General features: G+C 38.9%; 1 protein-coding gene across 1 annotated transcript; it reads right to left on the bottom strand.

Annotated features, from left to right (window-relative positions):
• Positions 1–4,546: 4,546 nt before the first annotated feature.
• On the bottom strand, positions 4,547–11,499 carry LOC129720197 (uncharacterized). The gene is made up of 5 exons (XM_055671643.1): positions 11,250–11,499; positions 11,026–11,173; positions 10,542–10,967; positions 9,360–10,404; positions 4,547–4,660 (listed from the first exon to the last, which is right to left on the bottom strand). Exons 1-5 carry the CDS (start codon positions 11,497–11,499, stop codon positions 4,547–4,549), a joined length of 1,983 nt encoding a protein of 660 aa, XP_055527618.1.
• Between the last annotated feature and the right edge of the window lie 5,743 nt (positions 11,500–17,242).

Genomic DNA, 17,242 nt, shown 5'->3' with positions numbered 1-17,242 from the left:
TACCAAAGTTCTTCCACATTATGTTTACGCAAAACACTGGATTCGGCCTATACTAAAAAAACTGTATAGACTTTCATAAAAATAGGAAACCTTATTCTGATTCATCCAATTTCCGAGTGAACGCACTGAATCTACTACAATGTATCGTCACAACATTGTCTTATTAATCTGCTATTAGGTAAGGCAAAAAGTGCGTTTTCTATGCTTTTTTCATATTGTGGTTTCAAAACAGGACTGCGTTTAGTTGCGTATGCATTGTACAGAGATTATTAATTAGTTTACAATCCATCCGTAAATTGCGTACTGCATCTATGTAACTGAATGGTATTATTGGTGATTACTATCAGACACAATCAGATTTTCAATATGCTATGTAATCGCGTTTGCCACATTGAATTACTATTTCTTTGATCTCAAGCGACGCTAAACTGGATTATATAGTTACTGCGTGTATTATACATAAGAAAAGCTTGGAATCAGTAGTCTTTCAGCGTTACGGACTAGTTACTTATTTCAATACATTCTAAACTTACATTGAACTGGAACATTGAACATTGAGATATTGCATTCATTGTTATCTCGGTGGTATTTCTGATTCCGATTGATTCATTTTCAGTATTTTTATACATCAAATAACGAAAATATAACTTTCGTTCATCAGTTGTACTGTTTATTCGTACATACGTTAATTAGTATATTCATCTATACGATCATGAGTTCATTTATCTATTTTGTTCATTCTTTATGTTTTAAATATATTTTTGACCCTACCTAATCTTACTGATAATGTGATAAACATTGTAGAATGTTTACATTACCATTGTGAATCTCATTTAAAAACAACTTCCCATGACCGTATTCTCTTTTACTGCAATCGTGTTGCGCCAGTGAAGCCAGTTACTCTCGTCGTCTAATATACAGAGCATTCTTCATCCGGAACAAGCGTCCCTTGTTACCGTACCGGCCAAAGCCGCCTGTAGTGTGATAGGAGAGCACTTGAGAAGTTAATTTGAGGACTTTTCTCCGAAATTCGCTCTGCTACAATGCCGCTTGCAGTATCAACTTTTTACATTACATACCTCTTCTCAGAGGCTGATCCACTTTTTGGCAAAAGATGTAACCTTCTTCCTCTCGTTTCATAACACTGCTCACTGTGCATTCCAAATACTCCCATTCCGGAATATTTCGATTTCTGGATTTTCGTGCACGCAGCATTTGTCGTGTATAAAGCCCTTGAAGCGTTTTAAAGGTAGTCCTATTTGTCGTAGTAATTGAATTAAATGAATGATAATTGCTGGTACTTAACGACATAATATACAGAAACAGGATTGCTTACTGCCGGCTGGTGATCGATTTGGGTCGGTGGCCATCGGCATCGAACAGAAACAAATCCTTTTACGGATGAGTTGTGACACATTGAGTTTTAAGCACTACACGGACCGAAGATAATCTTTTCTTTACAAATTGGAATTGCCTTGTGTTGCAAAAATATCCGGAGCTTTCATTTCGTTTCAACTGCTGTTAGAAAATACCTATCTTTACCTGCACAGTGCATGTAATATTGTCATCAATGTGGATGACAATGCGACCCGACAGCTCGAAATGCTGTGCTCGATGACAAATAAGCACCCATGACCACAAGCATGCTGAGAAGTTGAACCACTTTTACAGTCAACTAAACATCAATCAACTAAACTTTAATCGTACAATTAGCAACCTGATTTTTATGGAAGTTTTACTACAAGGTTGTTTTAAAAAATACCTTAAAAATAAATCTGTATTTATATATATTAATTTATTTAGTCAAGCAAATGTAGACAACATACAATATTTCATTACAGTTGTTACTTATAGCGTTTAAAATGTTCTTTTTACGTGCTAAGCATCATTTCTAGTATTTCTAGTGTATTTCAGACAGTTTTTAATTTGTTCTTTTGGCATTGTTATGTCAATGATATCACAATGTAGATTATACTAACGCATCATTCGAATTATGGGACCATTTTTTGCCGTATTTGTTCTGCACTGTTTTTCTGAAAAAAGTTTTCTTGTTTTAAGATATCGTGAAGGTGTATAAAAGCTGAGTTGTGATAGTAATGCAGACGAGTCTAAACGATTTAAAATATTGTTATTGACGAAGAATAGCATTGCAAATTCGCGGCGTTGTTTGAGTGTTTGCAGATTAATGAGCATGCAACGTGCCTCATACGATGGCAGATGCAGTCCAATTCAAGTTGCGAAGCGCGTATAGAAGGAATTCCTTTTGGACGAATTCTACACGTTCTTCGTGTGCGGCAGTATAAGGATTCCATATGAAATTACAATATTCCACAAAAGGTCTAACATATGCAATATACAATAGTTTGATAGTGCACGGGTCTTGAAAAATGTGTCTGAACCGCTTAATAAAGCCCAGCATACTATTTGCTTTACTTATGATGGAGTTATGATGTTCTCTGAAGGTTAGCTTGATGTCCAGGGCTACTCCTAAGTCCCTAACAATCTTGCATTTTTGTACAGTTCGATTTCCTAGAGATGTTACAATAAGTGGTATTTCAATTTTTCGTCTAAATGTTTGACGCGTTACATTTCTTGACATTGAGTTGGAGTAGGCTTTTATTGCACCAAGTGTGGTATAGGTTGACTTCTTTCAGGAGTTCGTTTGCGTCGCTAGAGTTGCTGATTTTCATGAAGAGTTTCATGTCGTCTGCGTAAATTAATATGTTTTTTTTTTTTCTAAGTATACCTAAGGGACATGTCATTTACATACAGGATGAAAAGGGGTTTTGTGAATTTGTTTTGGAAGCGTACTATTTGTTTGCTATTTGTTAGATAAGACTGGAGCCGACTCGGAAGTTAAGGCGCCAATCCAATTTTTTTAAACCAAAAGTTTGTATGATAGAGATCAGTAAGCATGAGTATTGCATCCTAAAAGATGATGGTATATTTACCTATTCAATAATTATACCACAGCGCATAAAAATTACTTCGTTAGCTTTACCAAGGATTTTAGAAAATGTTAAAAATGTCAAATATGCTGAAAATTATGAATGTCGCATAGTAATCAAAAAAATGTAATGGAGGTTAAAATATTAGAGTGGCAACTAGCATAAAAAGTTCAGATTTCGGTTTAGGTTCTGGTGGTTGTCGGGTAAAGTGATCTCCTCACAATCAGATTAAATGAGGTTGAATCCAGGCTGAGGCCGAGCGATTTTCGAAGGCAATTGGCACAAACAAGTTGCAGGTTTAATCCAACAGAAAAGGAACAAGATAAAAAAAATCATTTCGGAAAATCGTCTATAAATCTGCCAAGATATGCTTTTTTAATGTTTTTATTCAACCGGAAATACACAAAACATGGTTACTATTAACTTCTTTATTCCACATACAATGAAGGAAGTTGAAGGTAAACCTGTACCGAATAGTCGGGTTACCAAATATTGGCCAAATTATAAGTTGGCCGAATATTCGGCTGGCCGAAAAATTGTTCTAATATTCGACCGAATAAGCTGAATAATTCTTTTTTGTTTTTGTGAGAACAACTAATCAATAACATTTTTATACAAACCCTTCCCAAAAAGAGGTTGTAATTCAATGAAATTACTAATAGCACAAAATGACATTTTTAGCTCATAGGAACATCTAAGTGAAGTTTCAGCGAAATCAGAAATCACAGGGAGATTGCAGGTTCAAGTCCCACCTGAATGCGGTTTTTTTTTTCAGGTCTTTATCATATTTTTCAGTTCGCTTCCCCAGCTGCACACACAGTCTCCCTTTAATGAACAATAAAGACAATTTAAACAAACTATTGGAATCGCTCTCCATCCTTTTCGTTAAAATAAATACGTAAGCTCAAAGTTTCCTCATACACCAAAAGAAACAATCGGATATCGGTAAGTTTAAATACCTGATATTTGCTGTTAAATTGACGAGAACTTTCTCTAGTAATATTGACACAACATGTAAGCAAATCTAATTGATCGAACTGATTGTTTCGCATTTATATAGTGCACTATCTTGGAGAACCTATCCATAAAATAGACTGTCTTGGAAAACCGACGTCCCTCCTATCGTCAACGTTCTCAGAAGCATCTTGCTCCGATATGCCACCCACCCATGAGCATGACCTAGGAATAATAATTGGAGAAATTTCATAGCTATGCAATTTTGTCGTTCACTGCTCAAAGCTCTGCTATCACAGGCTCAATATTTAGTGTGGAATAACAAGACAAAATTGTTATGTTATACATAATAATAATAATAATAATCAATTATGTTGTACTTTTCTGTTCCGTCATTCTTCTCTCTGTCTATCCCGCTTTGTTCTCGAATGTGCACGAGCAGAATGGTATGTTCGACATTGCTCACGTAACAAACTACCTCCGTTCATTCGGTTCATACCCACATAGAAGCGTAGTGACTGAGTGCTTCTTCAGCCAGGAGGACCCTCGCTTCGAAGAACGGCACAAAGTCATTTGAATGTGATCAATTTTCCTGGATTTACATAAATTTCAATTTGGATTGAGGCGGGCAGCGGTGAACTGTCCTAGCATTGATTCTCCAAAGTACGCAGATGTGGTGGGCAGGTATATTGAGTTGGGCGTTGTGGTCCACTGTTCTTAGTCGGCAGACGCGCACGCGGCTTCTGAGTATCGGTGCACTGTGGGATAAAACGAAAAATTTATGTATATTATTAAAGTGTCAAGAGGGATTTTTCATTCATGCTCCGCGACGTTTGATTAATATACTTCTGAATATTGTACAATCAAAAGATATACAGTCGAATCCCTTTATAGCGACATCGCAAGGGACTGTAGTTATAGCGAAATGTCGCAATAAAACGAAGAATCTTGTATATGTAGAACAGAAGGTTGACCGTTGAGAATGTCGTTAGAGAGAGATTCGGCTGTACTATTGTCGCAATAAAGAATGACAAGTATGAGTTTTGGTATGCTATTATAGAGGAAGAAGTAAAGGAGTAAATAGGAGTAAACTGTTACTGTTAGTAACTTTAAATTTTAAATTTTAGTGCAATAAATATTAAACGGGACACAAACACTTATGGTTCTTACAATGTAAAAAATTTTACCAAGTTGGACATCGCCCCGTAGATGGGTAACAGCTTACCCGAAACCGGTCGGTAAAAAAAGGTAAAATTGTTTACATTGTAAGAACCATAAGTGTTTGTGTCCCGTTTAATATTTATGTTACTGTTAGTATTCAAGAATTCTATTCATATAAAGTTCGACCAAAATAGGTAAAATAAAGGTTTATATGTTTAAGACCTACGCGTAGTTGCTGACATTTCATGGTCAGGACTTGACATTTAATTTATTGAACTGAAATAACTAGAAGAAAGGCAAAAAATGGTTAGGTATTTAATTATTCGAAAAAAAAAAATGCAATGCATAAAGGTTCAATGCCGTACAAATGTATCACAAACCAGTTAAAATCAGATTTATGTTGACTTTAATCTTCAAATATAATATAACAATAAAATCCTTTAAAGGGTGATAGAGGACCCTATTTGAGGAAAAAATTCCTTCTACGCATATGGTAAAAATTCAAATACTGCAGAGTTATTCACTTTTTCTAGTTTTCGGTTATGTTTGCCTTCAACGAGATCTAGCACAAGAAGTATGATAGCTAGCTCAATTCTGTTGACTTCTTTGGGAAGCTGAGAAAATTTCGTAATCGGTAGTGTCTTAAAAACGTCAATTGAAATGTGTGATAAACATGGGTTTTGTTGTTAACCAAATTAAACATTGAAGTCTACTCTACAAGTTGTTCTTTGACACCAAGCACCTAACTCTTTTAGTTTGGCTGCTATTTCACTTTAAAAGCAATAAGTTGCGCCTTCATGCAACGACGCATCTAAGTAAACACAGTGATGCAGAAAGTTGTGATCTTTACAACACTGAATGAAGGCGCGACTTATTGCTTTAGAGTGAAATAGCAGCTAAACTAATAGAGCTAGATGCTTGATGTCAAAGAACAACTTGTAGAGTGGATTTCAATGTTTAGTTTAGTTGACAACAAAATCCATCTTTATCACATATTTCAGAGAGAAAATTACAGTTAGTTCTCAAAAACATTTGTTTTCACGTTTGTTCCTTTCTAAGTGCTTCTTATTTTCTCTAGTTGGACGTTTTTAAGACACTATTGATTACGAAATTTTCTCAGCTTTCCAACGAAAGCAACAGATATCAGCTAGCTATCACACTCCTTGTGATAGACCTCGTTAAAGGCAAACATAACCGAAAACTAAAAAAGTGAATAACTCTGCAGTAGTTGAATTCTGACCATATGCGTAGAAGGATTTTTTTCATCAAATAGGGTCCTCTATCACCCCTTAAAGAATTTCAAGTGAGCCCCCTGTATAATGAAACATTGAATATAAGTTAGTGGAGTTTGTAATTTTTCAGACATGATGAACAAATCAGACTTGCTGTTTCGTGTAAGAGTAAAAACAGCAGGTTTTTATAAAACACTTAGGACCTAATTTATACGCAATAGATATATTCTAGGGTGGTCGGTATTACCGACTTTTCGAAAAAGCGGTATTTCGGTATTCATAGTAAGCAAGTAAGCCACTGCCGAAAACGTTACCAACATAAATTTGGATTTGAAATTTATTTTTTGCTTAGCGTCTCAGGTTGCATCTATGTATGGACGTGTCGCTGCATGATTATGTTTTTGCATTTATGAGTACCTCTGCTTCATTACGATCAAGATTTTTTTCTAAGATTAGGGCTTCTGCGACCATTATTTTGATCTCTTGTGATATACGATCCAGATACAACACTGGATAACAGTGTTTGAAAAACTCCAATGAATGAATCTAGTGATATGATTACGAAGAACATAGTTTCGAAACTAATGTAATAACGAAAAAACATGCAGATTTTTATTTAAATTTTCTTTCACATCGCAAAACTTAGTTTCAAATTAGTGAACAACATTGAATTTCGTAGAAAAACAATATTTGAAACTGTTGAGAAGAGTATATGAATGAAATAAAAAAAAAGAAATCACGATCAGATCAGAATTTACTTTTTACGAATCCGAATGAATCGAAGGTAAATACTTCTTTATTCTGTTCGATGCTTTTTAAGCAATTCGTCCAAATTATTTATTATTATTATTATTATTTTATTAACTTTTGCTTCTAATGGAGAAACGAAAAATGTGGCATATGGACAGGTTTGTAACTGAAATAGAAATAAATATTTGAAATGAGAGGTTGATAAAAAATATAGAAAAATATAGAAAATTATAGAAAAAGCAGAAACTTGTACACGAGTGAGGGCGGGTACATTCAGCTAGTTGCTAATAAAAGCCCGCTGCGGTACGGGCGACGAAGCTTTGACCATGCTACAGCTATTTAAAGTTCACTTTTTCAAGGAGCAGTCATTTTTAGGATGAAATCTTTATTGGTTGGTTATTTCATCCTGTAAACACTTTGTCTCAACAAAAAATAAATTCCTAATCCAAATTTATATGTATTTATAATTTTTTTAGTTTTACTTATAAATAGCACAAAATGAATAATAGCGGGGGCCTAGTGTGGTTGGTAACGTCTCCGCCAACCACGCTCGACGCCTGGGTTCGAATCCCACCGCCGACATAGGTGTCGATGGTTGTGAGGTGGCGTGATCCACTCACAACCAACCCAACTGGTCTAGATTCAATTCTAGCCGACACCGGGAGATTTTCTGAGGCGAAAAATCTCTGGGATCACGCCTTCCATCGCATGAGGAAGTAAAGCCGTTGGCGCCGGTCCGTTAATAAACGGGTCGTGAGTTAGGGTCCTGGGTGTAGAGTCGCCTCCCTGGGCGTCGGTGATTGGCCACAACAGTGGCGGAACTAGACCGACGGAAAATAAGCGAGAATAAAAAAAAAATTAATAATGTCTTGCGTTTTTTCGCTGACATAATTGTAATTACTGCCTCATAATTTGTAGTTAAACAGGTAGGTTTTGAACCTTCCCACGCGTTGCCTCTGTGAGTATGAGTGTGTGAAGAGATAAGCTGTTCTTCTTAAAAAATAAATGCTTTATTGATATGAAGTTTTTTGACATATTATCGATACACACAAACACATTGTCTGAATCCGAGCAGAACAAACAAAAAGATAACAAAAATTGGTAAATAGGAGAGGGAAAATTAATATATATAATGTTGCTTCTGTCAAAATGTATTTATTATACAGGGTGTTAGGGAGCTCACTTAAAATCCTTCAAGGGGCGATAGAGGACCATGTTTGATGAAAAAAATCCTTCCACACATATGATCAAAAGTCAACTACTGCAGAGTTATTCACTAATTTCAGTTTTTGGTTATGTTTGCCTTAAACGAGCAGAAAATTGTGAATTCTACCACACTAAACGAAGGCGCGGCTGATTGCTTTTAAAGTGAAATAGTATCTAAACTAAAAGAATTAGGTGCTTGGTGTCAGAGAACAACTAGTAGAGTAGACTCCAATGTTTAATTTGGTTAACAACAAACTCCATGTTTCACATTTCAGAGAGAAAATTGCTGTTAAGTTCTCAAAAACATTTGATTTCATATTTGTTCCTTTTTGAAGGCTTCTTGTTCTTCCTAATTCGACATTTTTGAGACACCATTGATTACGAAATTTTCTCAGCTTTTTAAGAAAACCAACAGAATTGAGCTAGCTATCATACTTCTTGTGATATACCTCGTTAAAGGTAAACATAACCGAAAACTAGAAAAAGAGAATAACTCTGCAGTAGTTAAATTTTGACCATATGCGCAGAATTTTTTTCATCAAATAGGGTCCTCTATCCCTTAAAGGATTTGATTAAAAGTGAGCTACCTTACACCCTGTTAAATCGTCATGTGATTTGTAATGACTACCTAAGTGAGAAGCATTCATTAGCCTAACAAAGATTTATGAATATTGTGGGAAGTTTTTTTTTCCATTTTAAGAAAAATACCAAAAATACCAGTTTTTCCGGTATTTCGGTATTGAAAAAAATATCGGTTTTACCGGTTTTCGTTTTACCGGTAAACCACCCTAATATATTCCGTATATGTGCTTACTCTTGTTTGACAGGAATTTCCATCGATAAAAACATTATTATTATTATTATTAATTCATCTGACTACATTTGTCTACATGAATAAAACTTAAACTATTAACTATTACAAATACACTTAAGCGGCCCAGTTGAATAGTTTCAGACGGTTTTTAAAAATTTCACAGGATTGACAAAAATCGAATAGATGGTACACTACGTTAAATTCTTTACAAATCGCTAAAACAGGTTCATTTTTCCCGTAGTTAGTTCGTCTGAAGTTAAGTCTTAAACAGTAACTAGATTTTATAGATACTACCGGCACATTTAGGTTGATTTGCTCCAGAAGGTTGGGAGAGTCAATATTACCAAGCAACAACTTGGCAGCAAACAGTGCTGTAGCTGAATTCCGCTGACACTGCAGAGTTTCCATGTTAAGGAGACGGCATCGATCCTCGTAGGGTGGTAAGTTCGTTGGGTTACTCCAAGGAAGCAACCTTAGTGCAAATTTTAAGAATCGCGACTGTATAGCTTCGATTCTAGTGGCCCAACAGTTTATGTAGGGGCTCCAAATGATTGAAGCTGTTTCCAGTACTGAGCGAACAAGGGCGTAGAACAGTAATCGCAGGCAGTAGGGGTCACGGAAATTTTTGGCAGCTCTAATGATGAATCCTAAGTTTCTGTTTGCTTTAGCAATAATATTCGAGTGATGATCTCTGAACGAAAGCTGTGAGTCCAATAAAACTCCAAGGTCTCGCACAACACTAACTCTGACGACCGGACGTCCGTTGATTTCGTAAGCCCACTCAATTGCAGATTTCTTTCTCGTGAAGGATATGACACAGCATTTCTGTACGCTGATCATAAGCTGGTTCCACATGCACCATTTCTCGAACATTTTAATCAGTCGCTGTAGTTCAATGCAATCTTCTACTGATTCGACAATGACGAAGATTTTAAGATCATCATCATACGCTAGCTTACAGCCAGGAGGTAGGTATAGCAAGACATCGTTGAAGAAAATCGAGTACAGTGAAGGCCCCAAGTTGCTTCCCTGAGGCACTCCGGAGCTGTTTGTGAAGCTGTAAGAGAAAGTCGATCCAAGTTTGATGTTCAGCTTACGGTTGATCAAGTAGGATCCCAACCATTTAACGAAGTGCGGAGAGGCACCTAAACGTTCAATTTTAGTTAGCAACAATTGATGGTCAACACGATCGAAGGCAGCCTTAAGATCTGTGTAGATTGTATCAATTTGATTTCCGTCTTCCATTGCCTCGATGCAAAGTGATGAGGATTCTGCGAGGTTAGTGTCAATTGACCGTCCCTTGAAGAAACCATGTTGAGCAGGTGAAATATATGAACGACTGCAGCAAATAGAACATCTTCAACTAAAATTTCAAAAAGCTTAGACCCAGTGCATAATGATGTTATCCCTCGGTAATTGCCGACATCACGCTTGTCTCCTTTTTTTTGAATAGGGAACATAAATGATTGTTCCTACATCTCCGGGAATTTCGCCTGTGATAGTGACACGTTGAAAATGATAGTCAGCGGAGTTGCAATAGATTCAGCACAGAGCTTCAGTACAATGGATGGTATACCATCGGGCACAGCTGCAACAGACGATTTTAATTTTCGAATTGCTGTGCGAACTTCATCTTCGGTGAACAAGAAGGTTGTTATGTCAATAACATCGCGAGGTACTGATCCTAACGCCAGGTTGATGAACTGTTCGTTAGCGGGCTCAGCACTGAACACACCGGAAAAGTGGGCTGCAAAAAAATTGCAAATTTCCTCATGAGATTCGGCAACTTTCGTACCAAGGAAAACAGTTGATGGGAGTCCATTTGTTTTGCGTTTTTCATTCATAAAACTCCAAAAGCTTTTGGGGTTGCGCTTCATATCGTTTTCTTTCCTTTGTACATATCTGTTGTAAAGATAACGATTCAAAGTCCGGTAATTGCTGCTTGCGATGTTGAACTCACGCTTCTCGAAAAAACTGCGACAGTTGGTATATCTTCTCAATGGAGCTGCTCGTAGGCGTTTCAGTTCGCGAAGTTGACCATTTGACCGAGGTGGTTTCCTCCGAGGGCGTGACAGAGGCACAATTGGCGGAAAAGTTGAGACAGCTGGCTAGTGTAGGTTTCAACGGCTATATCGATATCACTATCTAATAATCGGGACCAGTTAAGGCTTGCAATAGCGCTACCAAGTGAGACAAAATCAGCTTTGCGGAAGTCGAACTTCATGTCATTAGTAATATCATTGTAGTTAATAGTGTGAGGGCAGTTCAAATTGCAAACAAGAGCTGGATGAAACGCATCAGTCTGGAGCAGGGGCTCGACTGCCTCTGACACGACACACTCCGAGGCGATTTCAGCGTTGATAAAAATAAGATCCAATGTGCGACCTCTGATGTTTCTGAGATCGTTGATCTGTTTCATGTTCAGCAAAGCCATGCCATCGACAAGAGCAGAACCTGACACCGAAAATCTCGATTCAGAAGGGTCAGCATATAAAAAATCTGAAGGAGAGCTCGTTCACACTAGGTTTGGCTGATTGTAATCCCCAAAAAGCAGATGATAATCACATGGCCTTAACGAGTTCGAAATGTTGGTAGCAGATTCTATGTGTTTTTCAATAAGTGTGGCATCAGTTGCAAAGTCAGGAGCAATATACACCACTCCAACAGCAATCGTGTTATCGGAACCGTAAACATTCACCCAGAGATGTTCAATTTTATTGTCGACTCGAGAAGAGGACCTAGAGGAGCAAAGTTTCGTAGATACTGCTATTAGCACGCCACCACCTCGCTTTCTCCTTGTGGCAACGGCATCACGATCATTTCGATAGACAGCATAGGTGTCACCAAACAGTTGAACGGAGTTAATTTCATCGTTTAACCAGGTTTCAGTAAGCACGATTATATCGTAATCCGCGCTTGTGGTAACTAAAAACAAGTCTTCGATCTTCGTGCAAAGCCCTCTCACATTTTGGTAGTAGAAAGTAAATGAGCTCTTGGTGGGACAATGGTTAGAACCAGTAACCGGTGTCGTCGTCACGGTGATGGATTCTCCTCCTCCAGTTGCGTGTGTGGCAGGTAGTGAGTCCCAATGCGGTTCATGCAGGAAAAAATTACTTTGAGTGTGTGTAGTATTTACAGTAGCTTCGGGCAGACATATACCCATTGTATAATTACCTGACAGAACAGATAGTCATATATAGCGAATGACGTCAGAGGTCCGTTTACTTCAATTGCGTCCAAATTATCTGGTCCAGAGCAAGCCCACAAAGATTGTGTGCTGTTTATTGGTTGCTATATGGCGTAGTCAATCTTGGATTTCGATTTTTTCACTCATTGCTGATACAAAGGGCACCTTGTACTCCATGAGGCATGATTGATATCCAGCCGATCGGTAGAAGGTTGTTTCTGCTGCTCATTCAAGTTGTTGCAATTCACACATTTTTCAATGTTTCCTTCGCATTGACCAATTAGATGATCGCCAGTACATTTAGGGCAGCACATAGGGTTGTTGCATTTTTCAGCCTTGTGTCCAAATTGCGAGCAGTGGAAACACCTCAAGACGTCAATATTTTCGTAAATGTTATGACATTCCCAGCCGATGTTTATACGTTTCGATTTCATTAAATACTTAAAGGTTAAAGCATCAGTCTCTATCATGACAGTCTTAGTTTGGACACCATTTTTGGTACTAGTCTGCTCTCGTAGCAATTTTAAATTGACAGTAGCCGGTAGTGTATTCTGCAGTTTAATTTTATCGATTAACTCGTCCTTATTAATATCGTTGGAAATTACCACGATTTTTATTCTAGGCAAAAGTGGTTTGAGAATTTCAGCTGTATAGTTTCCAGGTAGTTTTTTGGAATCATCTAATAGCGTTTGTGCAAGCGCAGTCGAGCCGCAAACGATTTCTACGTCGCCGTTTTTACGGAAGTGTACGCCATTCACTTCAAATTTAACCGGGTCAAAGTAAGTGCTAATGTCTCTTTCTGTTGTCTCTATAGGCTGTGCAGTTTTTGGCTTTATCAGTACAGTTTTCACGATTCTGCTGAGTGCGTCATTAGTAGGTTTGAGATGTTCGAATGAGTTCAACGGATTGCTACACGTGCTCGACACCCGAGCGGTCTTTGAATTTTCTGGGTTATTAGATTTTTTTTCGGTTACCAATTTGCGCCTTTTGCCCGATCTTAACATACCACCTTCGTCTTCGGTGGGTACATCATTCACTTTCCGCTTCGTACTGCTTGTCGTACTCGCGCGCACAGAACTTGTGACACTAGCATAAGTAACACCAGACGCAACATTAGTGGTATCAGTTGCATTACATTCGGTAAGGTTTGCCAATTCAGCAGCAATCGCATTCTCAACACACGATTTAATACGTGGGAAAAAGTTTAATTCAAAAGCATCGATTTGTTTTTTAGCGTTATTTTCAGCTTTAATTTCGAAATCTGCCACCGCAGTAATCAGCGCATCTACCTTTCTCATCAATACATTGCACACAGTCTGCACATCGTTTATACTCGTTTGCCTTTTCCTGCAATCGAAGCACAGATACTTCAAACATCGTTTATATACATGTTTTCATATTTCGAATATAGGTACTTAGCGGTTCTCTGTGACTTACTTACGCTTTTGAGAATTAACAATGGAATTAATATTAATTCAATGCTAGTAAAATGACCACGAAACAGACACCATTGTTTCACTATGCTGCCGAATGCGGGTGGGAACACAGCAAGCAGCAGTATCGGTAACAGCATCAACCTACGATGGCAACAACAGCAGCGAAAAGATACGACAGCGGCGCCAGTCCACATCCAATATCTGGACCACCTGTGCTGCTTTTCTTTGTTCTAGTGGCGGAAAGTGAGGCGGCTGTTTCTTGTGTCCAATTTATGCACTACCTGCCAGGTTGAGTTCTCTCCCATTTCATCGGGAGGAAAGTTCTCCTTTACTAGACTGCCAGTCCTTTCATAACGTGCTCTCTTGTTTAGTCGTATTATTAAGGCACACGAATACCCAAACCCTGCGCGTTCAGTGTGGCCGTCTAGCTATCGACGATGATGATGGCTTCGACCGATTTCCGATATGGAAAATATTTGATTTGCTAGAATTTATGCACCCCTCAAGGTAGGACAGTTGAGAATAATTGAAGGATATAGGATCGATCAGTCGATGCTTGATGGTAAATAATGATTTGCTCTATTGTTTATGAAAATTACTTCTTCTATCCACTTTGAAAATTTTTGTCATATAATTATATCAACGTCAATAAATATACATAAAGTTCATTTATAGGTCTGTGTTAAACGTAAGTTTCAACACAGATTGTTGACTAAATTCGGTTTGTTCCGTAACGTCGTTAAACATTGATAAACGCTGTTAGATTTTTGGATTGTTAGAAAGAAACGTGTTATTGGCTTCTGATGGCTCTATCTTTCAAATGCTTACTACAAAACATACAATAGGTACTCAACTGTTTAAAAAATTATATATTTGTTGTAGAAGTGTAGGCAGCTATGATGATACTGAAAAAAAATCCCGTTCATGATTAAAAACATTATTATATAAATAAATAATATAATATAAACAACTCTTTTTTTAACAGAAAAATGCTAATTAATTTTCTGGAATGCTACCGATTGCTTATTTGTCATTGAATGCAAATGTATTGATGTATTAAAATTAATTGAATGCAAAATGTATTAAGAATATAAATATTCAATGCGTCAAAACATTTCTGTTTATAAAAATAATGTAGCAATTTGGACTGAATGACTTTATACGCGCATCTAAACAGTATAAATTCTCTCATTTTTGGTCTATGTTTCACATGGCTTGCAGAAGTATACTGTAAAAAATACTTGATCTTTTACTTACCTTACCAAACAGTCCCAAGCCGTGGTGTGGCCGTGAGAGTCGTCTCCATTACACTCGGTCCATGGCTGCAGTTCGCCAGCTCTGCAGTCTGCATAGGGTCCGCAGGTCGTCTTCTACCTGATCGATCCACCTTGCCCGCCGTGCACCTCTCCGTCTCGTCCCTGACGGATTGGTTTCAGGAACCATCTTTACCGGGCTGTCGTCTGACATCCTTACAACATGTCCAGCCCACCGCAACCTGCCTATCTTAGCGGTGTGGACGATAGATGGCTCTCCAAGCAGCTCCTGCAGTTCGTGGTTCATTCGCCTTCTCCACACTCCGTTTTCCATCTGCAGTCCACCGAAGATGGTACGCAACACCTTCCGCTCGAAAACCGCAAGGGCGCGTTGGTTCTCCACAAGCATAGTCCATGTATGAGACAATGTTTGAATTTTGTATTTTTGTTCTGAATGTATATTAAATAAAATTAATTTTAGAGTCCGCTGATGATGAGTGAAAGCCAGTAGTAACTCGAAACGTACGGACAAACTGGCAAATGTAGTTTAATTTATTTACTCCACCGAAAACCGTCGATCACAAGAAGCAATCAAATAGATACGGCGATAACCACGATAAAACACTAATGTTAAACAATAGGCACGAGAGACCATCACCTTGCCTTAGACCTCTTCGGGTTTCGAAGGGGCTCAAGAGTGCCCTCGAAACTCGATCTACACACATCACTCGAGCCATCGTCGCTTTGACCAACCGCGTCAGTTTGTCCGGAAATTCGTAGTCGTGCATAATTTGCCATAGCTTGTCCCGATCGATTGTGTCGTACGCCGATTTAAAATCGATGAACAAATTATGTATTTGTATTTTTGTATTTGTATTTGGGAGTGTACCTTGTAGGCGGCTTTCAACAGAGTGATTGCCCGGTAATTGCAGCACTCCAGTTTGTCGCCCTTTTCGTAGATGGGACACACAATACCCTCCATCCACTCTTCCGGTACTCGTTCCTACTCCCAAACCTTGACAATGACCCAATGCACGGCTCTAGCCAGTGTTTCTCCACCGTGTTTCAATAGCTCGCTGGGAAGTTGGTCCACTCCAGCAGCTTTATTGTTTTTCAGCCGACCAATCTCCTCCTCCACCTCCAGAAGATCGGGGGCTGGAATTCTGATGTCTTCTGCTCGTGCACCAAGATCAGTTGCCATACCATCCTCGCGCTCTACTGCATCGCCGTTTAGATGCTCGTCGAAGTGCTGCCTCCACCTTTCGATCACCTCACACTCGTCTGTAAGGAGGTTGCCGTCCAAGCTCCTGCACCTATCGGCTTGCGGCACAAAGCCTTTGCGGGAGCTGTTCAGCTTCTCGTAGAACTTCCGAGTGTCGTTAGCTTGGTACAGCTCTTCCATCGCTACGCGATCTTGGTACTCTTGCTGGCGCTTCTTCCTTCGGAGGACTGAGTTTTGGCTGTTCCGTGCTTGTCGGTATCGTTTTACGTTCGCTCTCGTGCGGTGTTGCAGCATTCTCGCCCGTGCTGCATTCTTCTCCTCGACTAACCGTTTGCATTCGCCGTCAAACCAGTCATTTCTATGATTCGGGGCCCTTGTACCTATTAGCGCTACTGCAGTGCTACCTATGGCGGATCGGATGCTTCTCCAGCCATATCCAAGGGTAGCTGCGTCAAGCTGCTCTTCCGTAGGTAGCACTGCCTCCAGCTGCTGCGCGTATTCCTGTGCAGCCTCGTCGTCCCGCAGTTGCTCAATATTTGGTCGCGGCGTTCGACTTCGGCTGGTGTTATACACCGTCAATAGTTTTGAGCGCATGCACACAGCTACTAGGTAGTGGTCCGAATCTATATTCGCACTGCGGTAGGTGCGAAATCAACGAATGTCGGAGAAAAACCTGCCGTCGATTAAAACGTGGTCGATTTGGTTCTCTGTCTGTTGGTCGGGTGATCTCCAGGTGGATTTTTGGATACCTTTGCGCGGGAAGAAGGTACTTCGGACTACCATACCATGGGAGGCCGCAAAGTTTACGCACCGATGGCGGGTTCGCAACAGAAGGCAGAATCACGAAAGGCAGAAGCACGAAAGGCAGAATCATGAAAGGCAGAACTCTATGACCGTACACACAAGGCAGAATATTTCAAAAGGCAGAATTTCGAAGAGAACGAAAGGCAGAATCACTGATAGCAGAACCTTACTCACGATAGCCAAGTGCGTGATGACAAATTGGTGCGAATCCTGGTCACGGTATCAAGTATGCTACTTTACATTAATTATTTAATATTATTTGGTAACCAGACATA

Source organism: Wyeomyia smithii, chromosome 2 (genome assembly GCF_029784165.1).
Source record: "Wyeomyia smithii strain HCP4-BCI-WySm-NY-G18 chromosome 2, ASM2978416v1, whole genome shotgun sequence".
Lineage (NCBI taxonomy): Eukaryota > Metazoa > Arthropoda > Insecta > Diptera > Culicidae > Wyeomyia > Wyeomyia smithii.
This window is presented reverse-complemented; position numbering and strand designations above follow the sequence as displayed.

Coding starts and splice junctions, on each gene's coding strand:
- LOC129720197 (XM_055671643.1), bottom strand. CDS start 11,499: ATGGCTTTGCTGAACATGAAACAGATCAACGATCTCAGAAACATCAGA. Junction 11,174..11,249: donor AGCTGATTTTGTCTCACTTG/GTAGCGCTATTG, acceptor AACCTACACTAG/CCAGCTGTCTCAACTTTTCC. Junction 4,661..9,359: donor AAATCAACCTAAATGTGCCG/GTAGTATCTATA, acceptor TTTATCCCACAG/TGCACCGATACTCAGAAGCC.